General features: G+C 56.2%; 1 protein-coding gene across 25 annotated transcripts in view; it reads left to right on the top strand.

Annotated features, from left to right (window-relative positions):
- GRIN1 (glutamate ionotropic receptor NMDA type subunit 1) overlaps nt 1–24,588 on the top strand; it is a 39,679-nt gene that overhangs the window by 5,249 nt on the left and 9,842 nt on the right. For 21 of the 25 annotated variants that reach the window (XR_014958791.1, XR_014958790.1, XR_014958789.1 and 18 more), the window contains exons 3-19: nt 6,777–6,953; nt 11,136–11,198; nt 11,976–12,076; nt 12,794–12,915; nt 13,336–13,510; nt 14,856–15,000; nt 15,095–15,178; nt 16,342–16,477; nt 17,309–17,436; nt 17,617–17,781; nt 18,031–18,149; nt 18,833–18,945; nt 19,415–19,563; nt 20,263–20,420; nt 20,760–20,921; nt 22,537–22,646; nt 23,658–23,803. Coding sequence is in view for 21 of the 25 variants with exons in the window: in XM_085594002.1 (XP_085450128.1) it covers nt 6,777–6,953; nt 11,136–11,198; nt 11,976–12,076; nt 12,794–12,915; nt 13,336–13,510; nt 14,856–15,000; nt 15,095–15,178; nt 16,342–16,477; nt 17,309–17,436; nt 17,617–17,781; nt 18,031–18,149; nt 18,833–18,945; nt 19,415–19,563; nt 20,263–20,420; nt 20,760–20,921; nt 22,537–22,646; nt 23,658–23,803 (2,253 nt within the window). In the remaining 4 variants the exon portion in view is untranslated. The remainder of the gene's footprint in view (nt 1–6,776; nt 6,954–11,135; nt 11,199–11,975; nt 12,077–12,793; nt 12,916–13,335; nt 13,511–14,855; nt 15,001–15,094; nt 15,179–16,341; nt 16,478–17,308; nt 17,437–17,616; nt 17,782–18,030; nt 18,150–18,832; nt 18,946–19,414; nt 19,564–20,262; nt 20,421–20,759; nt 20,922–22,536; nt 22,647–23,657; nt 23,804–24,588) is intronic. The other 4 variants (XM_021533702.3, XM_021533695.4, XM_085594000.1 and 1 more) reach the window with 1 other exon arrangement.

Here is a 24,588-nt window from a genome sequence, read left to right as displayed (position 1 = left end):
TCTCTCTGGGGCTGGGAGGCTGTTTGGTTGCATTCACTTCTCTGGGTTTGTGGGATATTGCTAGGGGAGATAACAGAATATCCTGAGGCTTCACATGACATTCAGTCTGGCCAGCACTCAAGACAGAGGTTCAGATTTCAGTGTCTCAGCTGTCCCTGTGGGAACTCAGAGATTTCCAGGCTGGATGAGGTCCTGCCATGTGCAGGTGGTGCTTAGGCAATGAGGTGCTGCCCTGGCCCTCAGCTCACAGCCCTTTTGGCAAACCTAAAGCTTTAGGAAAGGCAAAAGGAGGAGCTGAGCAGAGCCAGGCCTTCCAAATGCCACTGCAGGATTTCATCCAGGCATACGAGCTCAGTGGGTGAGATCGAGCCTGCTTCGAAGCACGAATCAGCCTTTGCTTGGAAAATGTGAATATTCACAAATGTAAATGTTCAGTGCAAAAATAGTCACTCCACCTACATGGTAAATAAAGTCAAATTTCAGGAGGAGGAGCAGAAGCTCCCAGAGAGGCAGCAGCAGCACTGCTTGGCTGGAGCAGCAGCAGATTTTGGCATCTCCCACCAGGGAAGCCATGGCAGGGTGATCAGCAAGCCAGGCCCACGGCAGTGATGGTGATGGTGGCTGGCAGGGCTGGGGACTGCACACCCTGGCAGGGTCCCACCAGGCATGGTTAGATGGAAAGGGATGGCAGCAGAGCTGGCAGAGCAGGCAGGAATTGTTCAGGGCAGATTTGCTTCTTGCTGCTCTGGGGAGGAGATGGCTCTGACAGGAATGTCACTGGGAGGATCCTTGTCACAGGGCCCAGCATGGCAGGAGAGGGGACCCTGCACCTGCTCTCTGCCCCACCTCTGCAGGGCTGTGCCAGTAAAGCTGCCCTGCCCACCTGTGCTGCCCAGCCTGCTGGCCTGGAGTGCTCACCCCAAGGGGCTGACCCTGTCCTCTCCTTCTGCCAGTCCTTTCCTTTTTAAAACGTGATTTCTGCAGAGCAGCCTCATAACCACCCCTGGCTCACTCCAGGGCTGGAGGAGAGACCCATGGCCGCAGAGGTGACTCAGTGTGCCAGCAGGGAGATGCTCTCCATGGAATATTTGGGGTGTTGAGCAGCTTTGGGGCTGTGGGGTAGACTTGCCTGGCAGAGGCTGGGCAGGGAGCCCAGGCTGCCCACCCCAACACCCCAACACCCCAGCACCCCTCCTGCCTGGCTGGCATCGTGCTCAGCCTCCTGCCCACCAAGCCTTGGAGCTCTCTGAAGAACATGGAGCTGCAGGCAGGAGATGGGGCAAAGGCAGGAACTGAGTAGAGGAACAAAGGATGCTTAGACAGTGGAGGGGACAGCAAAGGTGAGTGTGGAGTGGGGGTCAGAGGGGTGTGGAGCTGTGGTATAGGACAGTGGAAGGTTCTGCACACCTTATGCAGAACAGGCTGGCTCGTGACAGGGATTTTCTGCTCTTCCCTTTTTGGCTTCCAGAGATCAGCTTGCTTTCTTTTTTGTTTTAATTCAGGAAATTATATCTTTCAGCTTAGTTTCTATGGAAACAAGCTTGTAGGATCACTTTTTATGTACGCCCCTATTTGGTTTTGGAGGCATCAGACAATTTTAGCTGAATTTCACATGGAGCTGAAGCTGGGTTGATTTTGGTCCTCTCAAGGCTACCAAGGGAGGAAAGGTGTGGGCCCCAGCAGGGACAGGTTTTGATGCTCTCAGAGCATGTCCAGTCAGGCACAGTGGTCTGTGAGCTGCACCAGTCTTTCAGCAAAGATACCCGAGGGAAGTGAGTTTTACTGTTCCAGTATCCAACCATTTGTTCTAGAAATAATTTTGCAGTTATCAGGCAGAGCACTCTGGCTTGGCCTCCTTGTACATCCCATGGGCTGTTCCTTCCCTGAGACCCTCACAGCACCCAGCACAGCACTGCCTGCCAGGAGGGGTCTCTGGGATCCCATCACCTCTGAGGGAGGTCAGCAGGGACTGGAGGAGAGAAGGAGTCTCAAGGTAAAGGCAGCAGAGTGGTTCCCATCACCGTGGTGTCCACGGCTATGGAGAGCTCTCTGGGGAGATCTCACGGGCTGAGCATTGCAAAAATCCCCCTCTGACTTTCCCTCAGTGCTCCTGTTCCCCACAGGCCGCTGGGGGTGTTTATATCTGCTCTGCATCTCAGCTGCAACAAACGAGATGGCAGTGACATGCTGGCACCATGAAAAATGTGAGCTGCCCCTGAGTGTGGGAGCAGAGCCCGGGGATGCACGGCCCAGGAAGGTCTGAGCTCCTCACCCATGGGACCTACCCGAGGGCCGGAGGGACACCCTGGGTGCTGAGCCCCTCACCGCCCCACAGCAGATCATTGCAGCAGAGGAACAGGGAGATAAATTGATAAATTAAGAGACCAGCTCTGCTGCTGGAAGAGCTGGAAAATGGAGTTTAGACATGCTGCAATTGGAGAGCTTTCTCAGTCCCAGCACCCTGCCCAGGTCGTTAAGTGAGGTCTGTCTGTCTCTCCAGCCAGGGCATGGATTTCCCTCTGGTTTCTGCTCGCAGAGGAACCATTCCAGGCCCTCACAGGCCTTGTTCACTGAAAAGGGTTTGCTGCTGTGTTCCTGGCCTCACTGGCAGTCGATGCTCAGCAGGAGCCCTGTCAGCCAGGGTGGGAAGGTGCAGGTGGGGACAAAAGTGGCTCTTGTTGACCAAGGTCAGGGTCAGCGCTCCTTCACTGGCACCCACAAGTGATGACTGGACAGACTGCTTGGTGCAGCACAGAGATGTTTGTCCTGGCAGTGGGGGCACAGCCCTCAGCAGAGCAGGAACCACTCAGGAGGGCAGGAGAGCTCTCAGGAGGGCAGGAGAACCCTCAGCAGGGCAGGACAGCCCTCAGCAGGGCAGAAAACTACTCAGGAGGGTAGAAAATCACTCAGGAGGGCAGGAGAACCCTCAGGAGGGCAGCCTGGAGTGTGCAAGAGCAGGCCAGGGTAGTGGGAGATGGCCTGATGGAGCCTGCAGCTGGCAGCAGATCCCCACAGGCTCTCAGGTCCCAGCTGGGAGCAGCACAGAGCAGCCCCACTGCCCCACCATGGCCCAGCCCGTCCCTTCTCCGTGCACTGCAGGGAAAGGCAGAGAGTGCCCTTTGGTCTGAGCTCCCCACCCCTCTGCCCCCAGAACCCCTCCCTGCACTGTCTGAGCTGTGCCAGAGCTATCCCAGCTCCCTCCCACCTCCACAGCTGCCATGTGGGGCAGGCCCCTTCCATGGAAACACTGGCCAACACTTCTTTCTCATGCCCAGCTGGTGAATTTTACCAAATTTTCAGGAGCTTTACAGACTGGGATCTCTGACAATCTGTGAAATTGCCCAGGCAGCTCAGCTGGGGAGTGCATTGCTAGAAGAGGGGCTGCCATAGGTACTGATGCAAAGGCACATTGCTCCCTTCAGCCTGTAGGAAAAATCCCTCCCCCAGCCCTGGGCTCTGAGCTGGGTGAGCCCCTGGGCAGACAGAAGAGCAGAATTGGACAAACCCTCCCCTCACAGCGCTGAGCAAGGCCCTGCTGGGACACAGGCACTGCCATGCCCTTTCCTCTGCGGATAAAACCCCCGTGCCAGGGCAGCTCAGGGCTGCTGCACAGGACTGCAGCTCCAGGCAGGTTCCCTGCAGGGGTGGATGCACTGCCGTGCTCTGCAGGTGCAGGCTCACAGCTGTGCATGCACAGCCTGTGCTTTTACACACACACACACACACACACACACACACACACACACACACACAGGATCATCTCCTCAAACAGCTCCTCTCTGTATGGGTTTGCATCAGATATTTGCAGTTGTCAAGTCCTGACCCCACACAGAATCATCACAGAATCCCAGACTGGTCTGGGTTGGCAGTGACCTTAAATCCCATCCAGTGCCACCCCTGCCATGGCAGGGACACCTCCCACTGTCCCAGGCTGCTCCCAGCCCTGTCCAGCCTGGCCTTGGGCACTGCCAGGGATCCAGGGGCAGCCACAGCTGCTCTGGGCACCTGTGCCAGGGCTGCCCACCTTGCAGGAAATATCCCCAACCTCCCAACCCTGCTCACTCTGGTGCTTTTTGCCTCCAGCCCCCTGGGTTCCTGCTGAGCTTGGGCACTGATTTGACCCCAGCCTGCATTTGCTGCCCTTTTGCAGAGGTAGAATGAAGTGGGGGAGCACAGGGCTGAGCTCTGGGAGGTCTGGGGGTGGTGTGAGCCATTGCCATGGTCCCACTCCAGCTCTGGTGGGCACCAGGCACACTCAGAGCACAGCAAGGGGTGAGGAACCTACAAAGCCCCTTCCAAGGCCAGTGTGGATTTGCAGTGAGGAGCAGTTTTTGCTGTGTGCTGATCCGAGGGGAGGGAGTGATGACAGCCCCGAGTTCAGGTGCCTGGAGCACACCCCAGGTGCAGCTGAGTGAGCCCACGCTCTGTGCTGGCTGTCCCACAGAGGCTGTGCCAAAAACCACGGGTCATTTTTAACAGTTATTTGCCAAAAAAATGGGCTGATGAGGGTGCACAAATCCCTGCACCCTCATGCCCTGCAGTGCAGCCCACGTGCCTGTGCCCAGCAGAGCTCCGTGCTGAGTTTCAGAGGCTGTGGCAGGGACCTGTGGGATGTCACTGCGTGTGCTGGGATGGGGGAATCAGATCACACCAAGCTGGATTCTCACCTGCCTCTGCACAGCACAGGCTGGCCCCCTGAACCTCTGGGGGACTCTGCGTTCATTTTTCTGCCAATCTTTGGTCCTTGCGAAGATGCTCAGGAGTCGCAGGTGCTTCAAAAGCTGTGCTCATCCTGAGATCTCAGCTCAGCACTTGACATGAATTTTTCTTCCTTATCCCATTTGAAAACCACAGTTCAGGGATCCAGGAGCTGAGATACCACCAGAGTCTGTCCCTGACCCTTTTGACACCACCTCAGAAAGCAAATTTCCCTGGACCGTTAAACCAAGTTGCCCCCCCAACAATTTTGCAGTAATTTTTTCCTCTGAACCCAGTGATATGTATTTACAATACTTAAGAAAGCCATGATTGGTTAAACACCATTTTTGCAACCTGGTTGGGAAGCTAGAAAGCAATTTGATGCAATATATGGAAATTTCAAAGATTTTTCCATTTCAAAAAGGGATTGAAATAATTTTTATAGATGTTTTAACCTGTGTTTTTCTGATTTCCTTTTTTAATATTGTTTTTTCTGTAATTTTTTCAGCTCTTTTCTCTCTTCTGATTTTTTCCGATTTCCAGTTACACTTTCCCTGGATTTCCTTAAAGCAATTAAAAATGCTCAGGGGTTGAAAATAAAAAATGCTTAGACCCAGATGGTGTGCCCCTGGCCCAGGCTGTGCAGCTGGACCTGGAAATTCCTGGGCATCTCTGCTGACCTCAAAGAGATCTTGAACATTTGTGTTGGTGTGGACACCTTGGTTGTCTTTCCATTGTTTGTCCCTATGGGGCTTTTTCCCAGTCCCGTGGGTTAGTGCTGGTTTTGTGGGGTGAGCTGCTCTTCCTGTAACTGCAATGTCTGTATCAGACATACTCTGAAAGTCTTGCTGGGGCTCTCCTGGTTTGTTTCCTGCTCTGGTTAAACATCCACCCTTCTCCTCAGTGCCTCACGTTCAGGAAATGTCCCCAGGGCTGTGGTGGCTTTGCTGCTCCCCTGTTCCCGGGTGTTGGGCTGGGGCAGAGCAGGGACCTGCTGACCCTGTGCAGGGAGCCTTGAGCACAGCAGGGAGTTTGCAGCCTTTTTTACACATTTCATGGTCTGGTTTGACATTATCACTGAGTGGAGTGTGAGAAAGAGGATTTATCTGGTGTGTCTGTTCCTCCTGTGTGTGTGTCCATGGGGAACATGATTCCTTTTCCTTCCCAGTGTGTGTTGCTTTGTCCCATTCAGGACATTTCTGACCCATTCTGGGACTGGTCTCTGGATGAGAAGTCTGGACAAGCATCTCTGTTTGGTCCAGACAACCATCTCAGCCTTAGAGATAGAAATATTATGGTGCTGTATTTTTGTCCTCTGTAGTTCTGGCTCCTGCCTCCCTCCAGCACGTAGCTGAGCTGTCAAGTAGGGTCCATGCTGAGCATGAACACTTTCACTTCCTAATATTTGACTCTAGGGCTTTTTGGACAAGCTGCATTTGTTTGAAAGCTCTCTGTCAGCTCCAGCTTTTGTCCTGATTGCTCCCCTAAGAGCACTGTACTTAATTAGGCTGGAATTGCTATTGCACAATCACCCAACCATAACGATGTCTTTAACCGAACCAGAGAGGTTTGCTGGGGCACGGGTCCAGAGCTGCCTCCCCTGCCTGCTGCTGCAGAACAGGCTGACCTAGAAACAGCCAGGGACCATGTTACAAAACTGCCTTTCTGAACTTCTGCCATGGCAAATGATGAACACACAGCTGCCTGTACCTGCCTCTTGCCTTCTGAAGGGAATTCTTTTGCTTTTTGATGTCCATTGTCTGGTAATTATTTAAAAGGTCAAGAGGCAAGGCTATATTTGCACTGAGCACTGCTGGTCATTCCTAGCTAGAGAGGCTTTTCTTCTCTGTGCCTTTATGGGCCACAAAGCAGAAACCCCTCTTTGCCATGCTCTGGTTTAGCCACAGAGAGGTGCAAAGTCACATCCAGGGTTTGCTTCCCAGCCAGAAGGAAGGATGCAGGTCCCAGAGGTCAGCTCAAGGCGTGCATCCCAAAATGGCTTTGTGATCCCAACCCTGTCCCTGCAAATGTGGCCGACAGGCCCACAGTCTGTGTTGAGCTCTTGTTCTTCCTTGCAGAGCATCCACCTGTCCTTTTTGCGCACGGTCCCACCCTACTCTCACCAGGCCAACGTCTGGTTTGAGATGATGAGAGTCTTCAACTGGAACCACGTCATTCTGATAGTCAGCGACGACCACGAGGGTCGTGCTGCACAAAAGAAGCTGGAGACCCTCCTGGAGGAGAAAGAGTCCAAGGTCAGTTCCTGAACATTGTCTTGTAGCTTTGTTTAAGCAACAACAACGAAACTAGAAGTCTTGGGCTGTTGTATGTATGTAGATTTCTGTATGTAAAACACCTTTTCTTTCCATTGTAACATGGCTAACATGCTTAAAGCATCAACAGTGTCTGACTAGTACCTGACAGAACTTTGTACTTTATTCATTTCACTTGCTTTGCCATGGTCAAAATCTCCTACATGTAAATCGACTACAAAATGAAGGGAAGGATAACCTGGAGCTCTGCAAATGCCTTGCCCGAGTTTCCCACCCAAGGAGAGGACCAGTCGCTCAGTTTAGGGAAGCACCTGCCCCCCTGCAGCCACCCCGGGGCCAGGCAGAGCCAGCAGTGCCAACCCCCCCCAAAAAGCATCTTCTGAGTTGGCCACGGGGCTCACTCAGTGCTCAGGAGGGAGCGGGGCTGTGGTGAGCTCTCGGTAGCGCTGTGGCCCGTTCCCATCTCCATGAAGCACATGCCAAACGCTGCTTTCCTGACACCCCATGCATGGCAGGGCTGGGAGCAGGGAGGGAGGCAGGGCAGTGCCCGAGGAGGGGGCACAAAGCACAGAGCTGCGGCGTGGAGGGAAAGGTCTGCACAAGTGTTCCAGAAAAGCAGAGAAGGAGAGCACAGGGAGCTGCGTGGCTGCCATCTGGAAGGCAAGGAAACACCTCCTGTCCCACGGGGTGGAGTCCCAGCGTGTCCTCTCTCCTGCGGTAGGGTGAGGTGCCCTTGGGATGGGCTGAGCCTGAGCTCATCCAAGTCTCCTGCAGCATCAGGGCAGGCACCCACTCGGGGATGTTCCCTCCTGGGTCACAGGCAGGGACCCCAACCTGCTCTTTCCAGCCCCACCTGCAGCTGCTAGACCTTTGGCAGTCTCTCAGCTGTCGAGATGTGGCCATGGACCCTTCTTGTGGTTGGAGTTGGTGGCTCAGCTGAGAGATGGGACCCTGTGACTGCTCTTCATGCCCTCCCTGAGGAACAACTGCTGCAGGGGTGCAGGCTGGCACAAGCCACACTGACCAACAGACTCCTGATTTTGGCGGTGATTTTCAAGAATTTTCATCCTTGCTGCAACCCAGGCTACCTCAAGGCACTGATGTTCCACCAGCCACAGAGGGATCCTCCTGCCTCCAAGGGCAGCTTCCCACTGGGTGACAGCAGGACAGTGCTTTTCTCCAAAGCTTCTTCCCAGCACAATGCCCTTCGTACAGGGATAACCATTGTCAGTCTCTTTTCCCTCCTCTTGCATCCTTTGAATTCCACTTTCTGTTTTCCTGTGCGTCCATTTTGCTGTTCCCTCTCATGCCTCCACTCCCATTTGCCCCATGTGGTGCTCCCAGGCACAGGTGCTTTTCTTCTTCAGCCTGTCCACCGTGCAGGAAAGCCTTTGAGAGCTTGAAAGATGGGGAGGAAGGGTCTGTCCTCAGACCTTCCCCATTTTGCACTGCATCTACCACGTGTCTTGGTGTCCCCTGGCAGCCCCTGGGCTGCTGAGATGCTCGGGCCACTCTCCAGCCTGGGGCACCTGCTCTGTCCCAGTAAGTCACCTTATCTTCTCTTTGGGGTGTGCCACTGCATCTTGTTTCTTTTTCCTTTGAGAAAAGGTCAGGCAGACTGGTCTGACTGGTCTTGCAGGTGGCAGACACCCCTTTGGGGCCTTCCTGTCTTCCTCTGCCTCTTCTCTCCAGTCTCTCTTCTGATCACTGATGTGCTGACTTTTTCATGCCATGGAGTTGTACCATGGGCCCCTCCCCAAGGGCAGCCTGGGCCCTGGGGAGGGAGCAGGCAGGAGACCTGATCTTGACCTCTTCAAGGCTTAGATCACAGCCCCTGAAGACATGAAGGACCTGCTCAGGGTCAGAGACTCACCTGCCCATCTGGGCTCTTGGTTTGGGGCATGGCTTTGCCAACAGGATCTGTGCCAGCCCCATGTGCCATCCGGGCACCAGTGTGGGTCTGCAGCTCCAGCAGCACCCTGAGCCCAGCACCCAGGCCGTGCTGGCCAGCCCTGGAGTGCCCCACGTGCTGGCCTTGTCTTGGAGCTGTCTGTAGCAACCCTCAGCCTGGAGCTGCTGCTCCACCCAGCACAGCTCTGCTCCTTCACGGGGCTGCTGGGGCTCCAAGGGAGCGCTGGACACTGAGAGCAGAGCTGGGGGTCAGAGGTGGCAGGTCCCTGCTGTGCTGCCTGCCTTTCTCTGGGACACTGGCATTCATGGAAGTGACAATTTTTCCAGTGATTGCAGGATCACATGGTGGGAAGGGAACTTCTGATTCAGCAGTCCCTGTGTGAAACATGAAGAGAGGGTCTGCAGGACCACATGAAGAAATAGGAAAAGGAGGAAAAGTGTAGCTCTGGAAACAGGATTAGTGACAGGGAGAGGTGACCAGGGGCCAGTCTTATACTGAAGGCTCTACTGACCAGCCTGGGCTGAGGTGCCAGCACATCCCAGGAATTTCTAGCTGGTGGCTGCAGCATGGATGACCAAGTTTTTGGCTACATTGACAGTGCCTGGGGAGAAGTGACCAGCGTTGCCTGATTGGAGAACATTCCTGCTGTCCTGCTGCATCTCTGGTCTTGTAGCAGTTACTACTCCAGGGCTCACTGCAGGCCAGCAGAAGCCACTAAGAAGCCATTGCAGAAATCCTCGCTGTGGGAGTCATCAGAAATGAAGGCAGACCTGGGCTCCAAACAAATTTTGCCTCTTCACATACTTTTCCTTGCCAGGACCTAATTTCTTTAAGCAATGAAGAACCTGTCAGGCTGCATCCAAGGGGAAGAAAGGAAAGGCCACACAGCTGCATGGAAAGGAGACCTGGCAAGATGTCCTGCCAAAGACTGGCCTGAATGCTCAGGAAAAGGCAAGCTAATTAGTCTGGAAAACAAGATGAAGAGCAATGTGTCTGTCTGAGGAACAGCCTGGGAGCACAGACCGCTGTGCACTGGGGTGCAAAGGGACCCTGGCAGGGATCCATTGCCATCAGGTGCTGGAAAAACGGAGACGAGAGTAGATCTGTGTCCCACACCCCATGTACACAGATCAGGGATGCTCAGCTGGGGCAGAGTCAAGGAGAAGATGTCACCCTGTGTCCCAGCAAAACCTGCCAAGCCCTCTCCTGAAGGCACCGGCAGGGTGCTGTTACTGGCCTGGCTGCTCCCGGAAGGTCTCGGGGCTCTGTGCAGGCTGCTGCGGGGTCAGGGCTCTGCACAGAGGCTGTGGGATGCTGCCTGCTCGAGAGGAACCTCCAGCACTGGGTGCCCTGCCCCGGGCTCCTCTGGGGCCGGGCAGCACCAGCAGCTGGGGCAGCAGAGCCAGGGAGGAGCAGGAATCTGTCCCACCCGATCTCTCCGGGGTCAGTCCCAAGCTGACATGCTCCAGTCAGCAGCACGGAGACCACCAAGCAGTGAGCCCCACTAGCCACGCTTAGGGCCAGCTTAGGGCACCCTGGTCTCAGGTAGCTGCACCTCCCAGGGCCACGCATGTGCAGAGCCATGAGGTGCCCTGGGCCCTCCCAGGGACCAGGTAAAAGCTGCAATGCCATCCCATGTTCACCATTGCTTCATATCGCCACGCTTTGAGCCGACACGGGACCTAGAGAACTTTATCTTTCTCTTTTGGATGTCAACAGAGCTCAGAAAGCTGCTCCCTCCTTTCAGGGGGTGAGGTTCAGCTGAGACACCTCACTTGGTGTGGACTCTCTGAGGGTGGACAGGACTGTAATGCTGATAGTGACGCTAGGAATGCTAATACTCTTCACTGTAACAGTTTGCCTTTATCCAGCACTTTCCATACACAACATTTTGTCCTTTACTTCCACAGTAATTCCATGGAACCCCCACCACTTAGGCCCTTAGATTGTTTCTGAGCTTAAGACAGAAATTCCTTGCTGAAGAATCCCCCAGTCCCTCAGGGGAAAAGGCACGTGCATCGCACCAGCTGTGGCACTCAGGCTTTGCTCTCAGATTGCTCCGTGACGCTCCCGTGAGAGCTGAGGCACAATCTCTCCTGATAGTGGTTTTTGCGAGCTCCAGCGTTATAGAGACCCTTTAGCAAACAGTGGAGGAGGAGGTGGATGTTGGATTGCTTTACTACACGTCATTTTCAACTGTTTATAATATTCTTCTGTGTCTACATATTTTCTCTGTGCACATTATTCATCAGAGTAAAAAAAGGAACTATGAAAACCTCGACCAACTTTCCTATGACAACAAGCGAGGACCCAAGGTATATATGCATGGAAATGCACGCCGCCCACCAACCTAACTAGCAAATGAGAAATAGCCACAGCCAACAGAAAAATAAAAAAAAAAAAAAAAGAAAAAAAGAGAAAGAGAAAAAAAGAAAAGAAAAGAAAGAAAAAAATTCCATGACTGTTTCTTGGTAGCACGTTTTTATGTTGAGATAGTTTGGTTTGGACTTGAGAATGGAAACTTAGCCAGCTGACCCTGGAAGGATTTCTTTTTCAAACATGCATGTGAACCAGTAATTAACTTGCAAGTTCTTTTTTTTTTTTTTTTTTTGAAAAGTTGAACCAACCCCCTTTCCTCCCCAAAGGAAACAGTTCCTTGGTGTAAGTTGCTCACTTTGATTCCCAAAGGTTAACCCTGTGCAATATGTTTTTTTTCATTTCCCATGTTTTTGAAAAACAACACTCGTTTGAGTTTTCAATTGCATTTCAAAGCCTTTTTCTCTTTCCTGTACAATGCACGCCTCTTTTTGGGTCTTGATTGACTTCAGTTTGCATGCACAGTGCAAAAAAAAAAAAAAATTAAAACAACCAAAAAGCCAAAACCTTAAAAGAGAAAGGAAGGAAGGAAGGAAGGAAAGAAAGAAAGAAAAGAAAGAAAGGAAAGAAAAAGAAAAAAAATAACTTTAACAAATCTTATTTAGCAGACTTTTGTGCAGTTTAATGAATTCTCTTGACCCTTTTCTAGATAGCATGGCTCTCACCACCAGTCCTGGGGCTCACTCACTAACCAGCTTTGCTCACACTCATCACAGGCTGAGAAAGTGCTTCAGTTTGACCCTGGGACCAAAAATGTGACAGCACTGCTGCTGGAGGCCAAGGAGCTGGAGGCCAGGGTCATCATCCTCTCTGCCAGGTGAGGCCGTGCCGCCCCTTCCCCTCCCTGCTCTGATTTCCTCTCTCCCAATGCTGCCCAGCGCTGGAGCCGGTGTGGATTTGGGGTTTGACAGCCCGAGGGAACCCGCACAGACAGCCCCAGTCCCGGGCAGCCCCCGGGGGCTGAGGGTGCTGCTGGCCGGGCAGTGCCAGTCCTGGCGTGGCTGTCCTGGTCACTGATGCTGTGTCCTGATCCAGATGGGCAGGAGGGCAGCCCGTGGTCATTGATGCTGTGTCCTGGTCCGGCTGGGCAGGAGGGCAGCCCGTGGTCACTGATGCTGTGTCCTGATCCAGATGGGCAGGAGGGCAGCCCGTGGTCACTGATGCTGTGTCCTGGTCTGGCTGGGCAGGAGGGCAGCCCGTGGTCACTGATGCTGTGTCCTGGTCCCGCTGGGCAGGAGGGCAGCCCGTGGTCACTGATGCTGTGTCCTGGTCCGGATGGGCAGGAGGGCAGCCCGTGGTCACTGATGCTGTGTCCTGGTCCGGATGGGCAGGAGGGCAGCCTGATGGCCTCAAGCCTTGGGCAGGTGTGCAGGCGCTCAGCAGCGCCGGGAGCTGCGGGATCGGGCGAAGCTGAGAGCCAGGGTCCCATCGCACCCAGGATTTCGCCATTGCCCGGTAGTCAGAGTCACTGGCCCCCTCGGGGTCTGACAGCGGGGCAGCGGAGCCCCATGGCCGTTCCCTTCCTGTCTTGCAGCGAGGATGACGCGGCCACGGTGTACAGATCAGCAGCCATGCTCAACATGACGGGCTCGGGCTACGTGTGGCTGGTGGGGGAGCGGGAGATCTCGGGCAATGCCCTGCGCTACGCCCCGGACGGTAGGCACCCCCCGAGCGCCGTGCCAGGCTCGGAGGAGCCCGGGGAGCCGGGAGGAGCGGCCCCTGCCCTCCCCCGACCCCTGGGGCTGGGGGAAGGCGGTGCGCGGGGGTCCCGAACCGAGGGTCCCGAACCGAGGGGGGACCCAGCCTTGGCCACCTCGGGGCTGCCGCGCCCCAGATCCTGTCACTGCGGCTTTGCGAGCTGCCTGTCACCCAGGCAGGGCCCTGGGGATGGAGCTGGGCGTGTCCGGTGCCAGCGCGGCCCCGCTGCCCCTGCCTGCTCCCGCCGGGAGCTCAGGCACCTTCCCGCCGCGTCCGGGGGATGCTCAGCCCGCAGCCGTGTGCTCGCTGGCCGCGGAGGGAGGCTGGAGCAGGCAGCGATGCCAGGAGCGCTGACCCGCGTCCCCTCTGCCGCGGCAGGAGTGATCGGCTTGCAGCTCATCAACGGCAAGAACGAGTCAGCCCACATCAGTGACGCTGTCGCCGTGGTGGCCCAGGCCGTGCACGACTTGTTTGAGAAGGAGAATATCACGGACCCACCGCGGGGCTGCGTGGGCAACACCAACATCTGGAAGACGGGACCCCTTTTTAAGAGGTATTGGGGAAAGGGTCCTGCTGGAGGGAGCAGAGGACCTGGTGGGGGAGAGCTGGAAAAGGTGGGAGCACGTGGAAAAGGTGCAGGAGGACACGGTGGCTTTGTTCAGGGCCACTCTAAAGCTTTGGGGCATGTGGCACAGGACTGCCTGCACTCTCCTGCATGATTTGGATGTGAGGTCTCTATCTCTCCTAGAAAACTCTCCCAGACACAGACTCAGGCAATGGTACCCAGTTTTTCCAGGCTCTTTAGGCATCATCCTGGTGCCTGGCACCAATTCAGTCCATGTCAACCCATGCTACCATGGGCAATGCTTAGACAGCTGGGATGTGTGGGCAGGGAATGAAGGAGAAGACCATGGTCTCCTCCAGTGTGGAGCTTAGTTCCATGGGTGGAAGTGGGAGAGATGGGGATCCTGCCCAGTCAAGGTAGGGGGATATTTCTGTCCCATTTTATCTCAGTGCTGCTGACCCATTTCCTGCTGAACATTCCAAGGCTGTGGCATGGGTCCAGTGCTGCACGCAGGGCTTGGTGGCAAGAGCTGTCCATGCATGGGACAGGCTGCCCTTGGCTGTAGCAAACCCTGGTGCTATGGATTTGGAGGCTGGAGTGTCACAGAGGGGAGCATGTGCCTGTGGGGTGCTGCTGCCAGGGCAGGGGGGTCAGCAGGTCCTGCATGCGCTTCCAGACCCCAATCTGCAGGTGCTGGGGCCACAGGGGCTGGGCCTTGGTGCAGCAGCCACTCCCTGCAGACCTGGGCTCTGTTGAGCATGAGACCTGCAAAGCCTGGAGATCGTTTCAGAGGCGTTTCTGGCATCCCCTGCAGTGGCAGTCTTTGGCATGAGCGAGTGAAAGCTGTTCTTCACAAGTGGCTCAAGCAATCCTTGTGTGTCTCTGCTATCACCTTTCCAGGGTTTGAGGACTGGTTCTCTCCTTGGTGGTGTTTGTGTGTGCCTGGGCCACTAGCCAGGCTGGGATGGGCAGATGCCAGGCACAGCATCAAAGCTGTAGCAATGGGCACACCTCCCAAGGAACCCCCAGAGGAAAGAGTCCTTGGATGCTGTGGGATGGATCATTCCACAGGGGAGTGGGACTGATCTGGTGGAGAACAATGACAGCAGATATGACAGAGAACATTTGGGAAACTGATTCCATCCACCTGGAGGGGATGACCACAGGTCTGTGAACGGAGCATAGGTAGCTTTGGCTGGACTTGTACAGGGTAGTGAGCTTATGGCAGGTAACTGAGAGGAAGCATTTGCCTTTCTCATGCCTCGTGAGGTATCTCATATGCCCAGAGCACAGCAGGTGCTCTAGGTTGTGCCAGCTGTGTTTCTCTCCACAGGGTGTTGATGTCCTCCAAGTATTCCGAAGGTGTCACCGGCCGAGTGGAGTTCAACGAGGACGGGGACAGGAAGTTTGCCAACTACAGCATCATGAACCTGCAGAATCGGAAACTGGTCCAGGTTGGGATTTACAACGGCAGCAATGTACGTGCAGGCCTGGACTGGGCAGGGAGGGCTTGGGCACTGGAGTGTCCACCTTGAGCTCACGTCCATCTGCTTCCCCCGCGATCCATCTCAGGTCCTGACCAACGACAGGAAGATCATCTGGCCAGGCGGGGAAACGGAGAAACCTCAAGGCTATCAGATGTCAACCAAGTTGAAGGTAAAAGCAAATGGCATTAGGGGCAGAGCTTCTCAGCTTTCTGTGTGCTGGGCAGTGACTTCATCTGCCTCCCACCTCCATGGCTGCTCTGCAGCTGGCAGCAGCATTGGCAAGGCTGGGAGAGGATATGGGAGAGAAATAGAGAAGGTACTAGAGTGTGTTCAGAGCACAGCTTTCAGCTGGAGTCAATCTAGATAGGGTGGCAGGGATCCTTGGGTTTGGAAAGAGACAGGTGGGAAGTGGATATGAGAGAAAACAGCACAGAAAGGGTGGAGGGACAAGGTGCTCACCATGTCTCATGGGAGCCAGAGGACATCTGTCACAGATTTGTGAGAAATACAAGGATGGGCTCCTTTGGCTGAGGCACGGTTCAGCTCTGTTAGACAGTGCAGAGACCAGGTGGAAACAAATTCAAAAGGAGATTAAACCACTTAGTGAGGGTGGGTGGATTGGTGGCTGCAAGGCTGAACTCAGGAAATCCCTGAGCAGCTGAAGGCCAGAAGCTGGAGGTAACACTGGCAGAAGGTCCCTTCAGGCTTTCTTTGCTTCTCGTGTTCTTCCTCTAAGTGTCACTTAGCAGCTCCTTTAGTGACTGGACCCTGGCCAGGCTGATCTTTCCAGTATGACCATTCACGTGTTGCACTGTTCATTTGTCCAGCAAGGGAAATCCCATTCCCACTGGCAGTGTTGTCCCACAGAGGTGCTATGGGTATGTTCGTTGTGATTGCTGCTTTACTGAAAGGCCCAGGGCAGGACTGAAACACCTGCATTAACTTGGGGCAGTGTCTAGAGCCCTTTCCAGGCACTAGTCCTGACTGTGTTGTGTCTCCCATCAGTCTTCTGTTAGAGAAACAGATTTTGAGGCTCAGCTGAAAGTGCCACATGAAGGAGGACACTCCTCACTTTGGGTGCAGGGAAAGCAAATCTTCTTGGTGCTCATCTTGGCAATGCTGTGTTCACAGTTGGATTTCATGATCTTAAAGGTCTTTTCCAGCCTAGAGGATTCTCTGATTCCACATGCCAAAGCCAGGTCCTGCTGCTGGGCTGAGATGGCAGCTGGGGAGGGCACCACGGCTCACGTGGGGAGGGCAGCCCAGCTCCCAGCACGGGAATGTAGCTCTGGAGGGAAGCAGACCAGAGGGTGTTTGTGTTTGACCTCACAGATTGTGACCATCCACCAAGAGCCCTTTGTGTATGTGAAGCCCACTCAGGCAGATGGGACGTGCAGGGAGGAATTCACCATCAATGGAGATCCTGTCAAAAAGGTCTTCTGCACTGGACCCAACGAGACCATCCCAGGTAACTCAGTCTGGTGGGGGCTGCCAGTCCAAGAAGTGGCCCCAGGGAGGTGCTCAGTCACACAGGAGGCACAGAGTGGTGACAGCACAGCTGGCCCCCAGACACCCCCCCATCACTCAGCCTCACAGCAGTGCTGTGCAGGAGTTGGGCCCTGGGATCCAGGGGTTTGAGCCCAACAGACTTTTTCCCACTGTCTCTCTTCTGGATGGGTGCCAGGGCTGCTTTGAGGGATTACATCCCGAATTTCTGTCTCCTGACATGTTCCAATTCTCTCTGCCTTGATCTCCAGTAGCAGCAAGGACCCTGAGGCACATTAGCACATGCTGCACTGACAGCATCAGTTTCAAATTGTCACAGAAACTGTGTCAGGATCAGGAGCACCTGGTGTGGTCTGGGAGCTACTCAGCAATGCCAGGCTTGCCCAAATACACCTGAAGGGCATCCCCTTGGCTCATCACACCTTCCTGTGCACAACATCCCCCCAGAGTTGTGTCTTGAGCTGTGTTCAGCCTGCTGGGCTCATGTCAGGACTCCCCCAGCACATGGACTGAGCCCTCTCCTTGCTCTGCAGTGGGTGGTAGCACCCCCTCTCAGCCCACCTCACTGGGACATGGCAAAGGAATGGGACCCCTTTGTCCCCAGCCTGCCCACACCCACAGTGCTGGAGGCAGGTGAGAGGGTGGCCAGGCAGATGGCCCTGGAGGATAACGTGGTTACATCCCACATGGAGCCAGAGCCATGGGGTGGCTGCTCTCACTGGGGACAGGCACAGATCCTGTGTGGGGTCCCTGGCTGGGGCTGCCCCCTCACCCAGTTCTGTCTCTCCCCCAGGCCGTCCCACCGTGGCACTGTGCTGCTATGGCTTCTGCATCGACCTGCTCATCCGCCTGGCAGGCGTGATGAACTTCACCTATGAGGTTCACCTGGTGGCTGATGGTAAATTTGGTACCCAAGAGCGGGTGAGTTTGGGCAGCCTGTGATCTTTCTTTGCCTGTATTGTGTGTTGAAACACCCCCAGGCCCTTCTCCTGAGCAGGGTGGGGTGGAAGGGCAATTCAGGATTCCTAAAAAGTGCAGGGTCCTGCCTGGTGGGGGATGTGTGTCAGGGCAGGCTCTGACCCGGCCTTGGCTTCCCGGCAGGTGAACAACAGCAACAAGAAGGAGTGGAACGGGATGATGGGGGAGCTGCTGAGCGGCCAAGCTGACATGATTGTGGCTCCCCTCACCATCAACAACGAGCGGGCTCAGTACATTGAGTTCTCCAAGCCCTTCAAGTACCAGGGCCTCACCATCCTCGTGAAGAAGGTATGGTCTGGCTGGGAGGCTTTGCAGAACACGGGAGGTGCCCGTTCCCCAGACTGCAGTGCCCAGTGCAGCCCCTGCAGATTCCAGGCTCCAGGCTGCTGGTTTTAATGCAGGCTCTTGTCTGCACCAACCTGCCCCTCCCTGGGCAGCAGGAGCTTGGGGCAGGGCAGGGCCCCTGTGGGTCCCTCCAGGCAGGCAGGGTGCAGGTGTGGGGGGTGCCAGCACTGTTCCCCTCTCTCCTGTGTGCAGGAAATCCCCCGCAGCACCCTGGACTCGTTCATGCAGCCCTTCCAGAGCACGCTCTGGCTGCTGGTGGGGCTGTCTGTGCACGTGGTGGCAGTGATGTTGTACCTCCTAGACCGATTCAGGTGAGTGCACTTTGGGCCACTTGAGATCTGGAGGGGACAGGGAACTGCCTGGGAACTGTCCCCTGGGCCCCTTGCTTGGGCGTGTCTTGCAGCCCTCTGGGGGCTCTCACGGGGACTTAACCCACCTGCTCTGCCCCACCAGCCCTGGGCTGAGCCTCCTGGCCCCTCTGGCTGCCTAAGCTAAGGGATGTGGATATGTGGGGCACCCAGCACGTGGGGATGTGGGAACACACCTATCAGACCAGGTGATATACAGACACCTGACCAATGGGACTGTCAGATTCTGGGCTCTCAGAGAATTTCCTCTCAGCCTTCCTTGGCCCTGTGGCAGCTCCTCTGAGGGCACCTGTCCCTGCCTCAGCCCTGTGCCCAGAGGCTTTGGTGGCTAATCTGCAGGGAATCCTCTGTGCTGCAGTGGGAGAGGCTTGGGCTGGCCAGGTCAGATGATCTTTCTGGTCTGGAGAGATGTGACAGGACCAGCACCAGTGTGAGCCAGACAGGGCTGCAGGTCAGCACAGGGGATGTGCCAGGCAGTGGGACACAACAGGGAAGAGCTGCCTGGGAGCAGGCACAGTCTGTAGGAATGAGAGACACAGGGCTGCACCAGGACACAGAGGGCACAGAGGGGAGCCCTGGGAATCAGGGTGAGGGGAATGAGAAGGGTTCTTCATCTTGTTTTCCAGCCCATTTGGCCGGTTCAAAGTAAACAGTGAGGAGGAGGAAGAAGATGCCCTGACTCTCTCCTCAGCCATGTGGTTCTCCTGGGGAGTCCTGCTGAACTCTGGCATTGGAGAAGGTGAGTCACAGCTCACAGCAGGACTGCTGTGCCCTGCAGCCCAGGTCTGAGCTGGGCAGGCTGGAGGGAAGCCCCTGCCCTCTTTCACAGCCTCCCCCTCTCACATGGTCCCTGTGGGACCTCATTCCCTGAGCCCTCCCTGGAGCAGGCTGATGGGGGATTTGGTGATGCTCATGTTGCACGTTTGTGGCAGCTGTCAGGGCTTCCTGCTAGTCCCAGCACTGGATGGGAAACAGGGCAGGGAAACTTGGGCTGGGTTACCCACCCTCTCAGGGTGGCACACAGTGTGCCCTGGAAGGAGCTGGAGGGTTTTTTTGTTCAGGCAGTGCAGAGGCTCCTTGCACAGCTGCTGGCAGAACAGATGGATGGTGCACATTGGCACCTGCCATTGGGCTCGTGTGGATTGACACAGCTTTGGCAACCAAGCCAAGCCCTCGTGGTGCCACGGATCTCTCCTCTCTCCCTGCAGGTGCTCCCCGGAGTTTCTCTGCCCGTATCCTTGGCATGGTGTGGGCTGGCTTTGCTATGATCATTGTGGCTTCATACACTGCCAACCTGGCAGCTTTCCTGGTGTTAGACCGACCTGAGGAGAGGATCACGGGCATTAACGACCCCCGGGTAACGACCCCTTGCTTTCCCCTTCCCTGGGGCGTATTACATGGCTTGTGGTTCCCAGAACCCTGACTCACCATGGCTGTGAGCTGTGCTGGGGGGTCCAGACCCAGGGATCTCTGCCTGGGCTGGTGCTGATGAGTCTGAGCCCTTGCCCGGGGTGGGAATGGACAGACGTGGGCAGGGATCAGCAGGAAAACAGCCTGTCCAGAAATAGCCTGTCTGCACTTTCAAACTGCCTGACAGTTCCTGGAGAGCCTCCTCTACCCAACGAGGAAACGATTCATTATGGATGAGTTATAACTAATGAAATCGTCCCTGTGGTGCAGTCAATGCTCTCCACATGCCTCAAATCCATTTCCTGCTCTGGCAAGGGCACGGCCGCAGCTCATCAGCCCAGGCATGCAGGAATGTGCCCTGCAGCAGCACGGGCCCACAGCACCCCCTGCCCTGCTGTGCCCTGCCCACGGCACTGCCAGACCCACGGTATGCACAGACCTCCTGCACCCAGTGCCACCTCTCCCTGTCCCATAGCATCCCCTGCCCATGGTCCCAGAGCATTCACTGCCCATCCTCTGAGGAGATCAAGGTCTTCTCTAGGGAACACGTCCCTGAAGGAGCTGGGAGGTTAGGGAACAGCTTTGGGGTGAGGAAGTTTTGCTGGTGAAGGACAGAAAACATTGGAGCCCCGCCCTTGCCTTTCAGCTGCGCAACCCCTCGGATAAGTTCATCTACGCCACGGTGAAGCAGAGCTCCGTGGACATCTACTTCCGACGGCAGGTGGAGCTGAGCACCATGTACAGGCACATGGAGAAGCACAACTACGAGAGCGCTGCCGAAGCCATCCAGGCAGTGAGGGACAAGTGAGTAGGGCCAGACCTTGCCTGGCCACGCTGGGACGGGCCTCGGGAAGCTGCAGCTGGGTGGAGCAAGCAGGGCAAAGCTGGAGGGAGCTGTGGCCAAAGCACGACCCAATGGGACCTCCCAGCTGGGGCTGGTGGGATCTGCCCAGTCCTGGTGCACCCCAGGTTCTGCGTGGGGGTGGCACGGTGAGAGCCCTGGCCATGGCCTCCCTTTCTGGCCTCTTTTGCTCTTTCAAGGCTGGGTGCATCAGTGTTTAAATTAGGGCTGGGAGCATCCACGGAGGCTGCAGACAAGTTGGGCTGCCCAGCCTGACCCGTCCACCCTCCCTCTGTGTCCAGCAAGCTCCACGCCTTCATCTGGGACTCGGCGGTGCTGGAGTTCGAGGCCTCCCAGAAGTGTGACCTGGTGACGACGGGGGAGCTCTTCTTCCGCTCCGGCTTCGGGATCGGGATGCGCAAGGACAGCCCCTGGAAGCAGAACGTCTCCCTGGCCATCCTCAAGTCTGTACACGGCTCTTGGCGTGGGGCTTGCCTCAAATGCTGCTCGTGCCAGGCACTGCCAGCTACCCTGCAGCCCTCTGCAGGGACAGGGCGCTGGGGGCTGCCCGTCCATCCTGACAGAGGGACGCTGAGTGGCTGGGCTGGCACCCACAGCCTCAGCTCCGGCTGGCAGGGCTGGGGAAGCAGCAGGGAGCTGGAGGGAGGGCAGGGAGCAGTCATGGCCAGCCAGGGGTGTAGCAAAGCTGGCAGAGAGCAGCAGGGCCACCCAGCACAGGTCTGTGTCAGCAGGGTGTGGGTGCTGCCGTCGCCCCGCTCCTCCCTCAGGGCTCAGCCTGTCCAGCAGCATTGCCCTGCCCTGGCTTGGTCATGCAGGGCTTTTTTCTTTCAACTCTGGCTACTCCTGTTGCACAGGGATATGTCAGGGCCCACTCTGAGTCCAAGGCTTTTACATCAGCACTAGCCTGCAGTGTGGGGTGTCACAAGTCAGCCTGATATTATGGGTGAAAAGGGATTTCCTTGTATTACTTTGGAAATGCCACACTCATTGCAGGAAAATGTCATGATGGAGAAACGGGCAGCTGGGAAGCAGCTAGTGAAGGGAGGGAGCCCTGGGAGGTTCATTTTAGGACAGGGTCAGGAGCCACCAGGGTCCTGCCCAAGATGCAGAGGTGAAAGGCCTGAGAGAATGGTCAGGATGTGGAAGATGGGCAAGATCTAGGGTGATGTAGGGAGCCATGAACCCTGTCTGTGGGATGGTCTTAACATGGTGATGGGTGGCAGCAGGACAGATGGGATCTGGGACCACCACATGAGAAGCCTGAAGAGGCCACAGGAGTCCTTGGTGTCCTCCTGGGAGAGGATGGGGAAGCCCAGGGCTACAGATGGCCCAGGAAGGTGTGGGGCTGTACCAGGAACAAGAGGGGGGAAAGTGCAGGGAGCCTGTGGTGGGATGTGTGCTCTGTGCCCACTGCATCCCCATGAGCTGTTCAGACAGGTACTGTGAGGACACAGCTTGTGTCCTCCCGAGCTGTGACACCGAGCTGTGACACCGAGCTGTGACACTGAGCCAGCCCTCACTGTGCACTGCAGGGAGCTGCCAGGCAGCACTGCCCTGGCCTAGAGGGTGCTGGGTGTCACCAGAAAGGACTGGGGTCTGCCATTGCCTGGGCTCCAAGTGTTCCTGGCAGGGAGAGGAACTGTGCAGGAGGGACCTGTAGGTGTGGTTCATGTTCACTCCCTGCAGCTTTCTCCACGAGCTCTTGGAGCGCTGCCAGCTCCATCCTTCGGTGGGAACACACCTTCCCCATGGCTGCCCCGTGGCTTTTGGCAGCAGGCACTGCCCCAGAGCTGCTGCAGGGGCAGTGGCAGTGGTGGGTGCCTGCTCACAGCACTGCCCTGTGCTGTGTGTGCCCACGCAGTGCTGGCAGCCCCTGCAGAGCCCACACCCGCTCTGTGCAAAGGCACAGGTGTGCACACACAGCCAGCACGTCCCTGCTTCCTGTGCTGGGAGGCTGCAGGCAAGTGCAGAGCCCTAGGATGGAGGGCACGAAGGCACAAAGAGCTCCCTGTGGCTGGTCCCCAGTGACTACCCTGTCCTGTCTCCTTGTGCTTCCAGGTCCCACGAGAATGGCTTCATGGAGGATTTGGACAAGACTTGGGTGAGGTATCAAGAGTGTGATTCCCGTAGCAATGCCCCAGCAACACTCACCTTTGAAAATATGGCAGGTTTGTTCTGCAAACCTCTTTCTCCCCCTTTGCTGGGTAGCCTGCTTTTGCTCAAGACATTTTCCTCCCCGGGGCTGTCATCTCAGGCCAAATCTCTGCTGCTTCTGGGTTTGTGCTTTCCTAGTGCTGGGAGGCTGCTGAGGTGGGCTCCATTCCCACCGTGCTCAGAACAGTTCCACAAAGCTTCTCCCTCCTTCCCTGGGTGCCCTTCTTGCCGGTGGGGCTGCTGTGGTGTGAGCATGGCTCCCCTCCCTCTGCCCTGGCCAAACTGTGGCTGTCACAGTGCAGTCAGAGCTGGCACCAATGCAGAGAGGAGAACAGCACCTCAGGAGAGGAGAATGAGAACCCTGCTGCAGGAGGGGGCTGGAGACGAGGGGCAGCCCCCCAGTCCTGAGGAGCCCTGGGCAGGGCCAGAACAAGGATAATTGAGAGAGAGGGGTTTCATCTTGCAAAGATTGTGAGAACCCTGAGACAGGCTCTCCCTTTGCGCTGAGGTGGTGCAGCTGGTCCTGCAGCCAGACAATGCAGTGATGAGGGATGAGGGGTGTGGGATGGGACCCTGTCCTCACCAGCACTGCTGGCCAGTTACAGGCAATGGAGAAAGGGGCTGTTTTGCTCCATCTCCTGAGACACCACTCCAGAAATGTCATCCCCGAGGGCTGCAGGCAGCAAGGACAGCACAGAGCTGTGTGTGTGGCTGTGCTTCCTGATGAGCCAAACAGGAGCACCAGGGCTGCGTTCTGGCACAAATGGCCCCACGGTCCTGGGGATGGGGTCTGCTCTGGGGCTTGCTGTGCCTGTCCCCTGCATCGCTGCAGCTCAGTGCCCTGTGCCCCCCCAGAGCTGGCACTGACACCCCTCAGGTGCCCAGGCTGTGTTCCAGGACTGCAGGGAGATGGTGGGGGGATCCTGGGTTGGCAGCTGCATCGTGCCTTGCTGAGCACGATGCAGAAGAAATGAGGGGTCATGTTGCAATTCCACTGCCCCCTGTAACTTTCCTGCTTATTTCAGGTGTGTTTATGCTGGTGGCTGGAGGTATTGTTGCCGGGATATTTTTAATATTCATAGAGATAGCTTACAAAAGGCATAAGGACGCGCGGAGGAAGCAGATGCAGCTGGCGTTTGCGGCCGTTAATGTGTGGAGGAAAAACCTGCAGGTAGGACAAACCGTTTTTAGAGCAAATCTCCACCAGGTGCGTTCTCCATTCCTTCACCAAATCAGTGAATGCAGAGCTGTGGATTGCCATGGGGCCCTCTGTCCCCCACCCACCCCCTGTAGCCCCAGCTGGGTTAACACGGTGCCTGTTAAGCTGTAGGGTAGCGTCCCTGCCTTCTCCCCGGGAGCTGCCCCTGCCTGATGCTGTCTCTCCCAGCAAAGCTCCAACAGGGCAGAGGCCTGGCCCAAACATCCCCAGTGGAGCTTGGGATGGGGACTTTGCTCTGCTGGGGACTACGTGCCAGAGCCACACCTTGGCCCGGCTGAGCAGGCAGTGCCATGGCTCCTTGCAGGTTCTGCCCTGCTGCCCGGCTCCAGCCGTGCTCACCAGCAGATGGGAGGGTCAGGCTGCTGCCACTGACCATCCCTGCCCGCTGCTCAGGTGGAGGAATGCTCCAGGGATAGTTTCCATCACCTCCCCTTCCCTGCCTGCTCTGCAGCACCGTGGTAGCCCTTGCCATACCCAGGACCAACTCCAAAAAGAGGTGGTGCGTGCTCTTGTCCTTTGGAGACGAGGACATCTCCCCACACAGGAGCCAGCAGTGCCGGTCCCTGTCAGTGCCAAGCCTCCCTTGGTCTCCTTTTATGGGGCTGTTGCTCTCCCAGGCTTCTCCTGCTCCTGGAACTTCTCTGTGCCACTCAGGCAGGGAAGCCCAGGAGGGTCAGAGGTGCCTGACAGTGACACTGAGCCATGGTCACATCTGTGGGCCACCAGCCTCACGCTTC

The sequence above is a fragment of the Lonchura striata genome, chromosome 17, assembly GCF_050655825.1.
Source record: "Lonchura striata isolate lonStrDom1 chromosome 17, ASM5065582v1, whole genome shotgun sequence".
Taxonomy (NCBI): domain Eukaryota; kingdom Metazoa; phylum Chordata; class Aves; order Passeriformes; family Estrildidae; genus Lonchura; species Lonchura striata.
The sequence above is the reverse complement of the archived record's forward strand: the minus strand, read 5'-3'. Positions and strand labels throughout refer to the sequence as shown.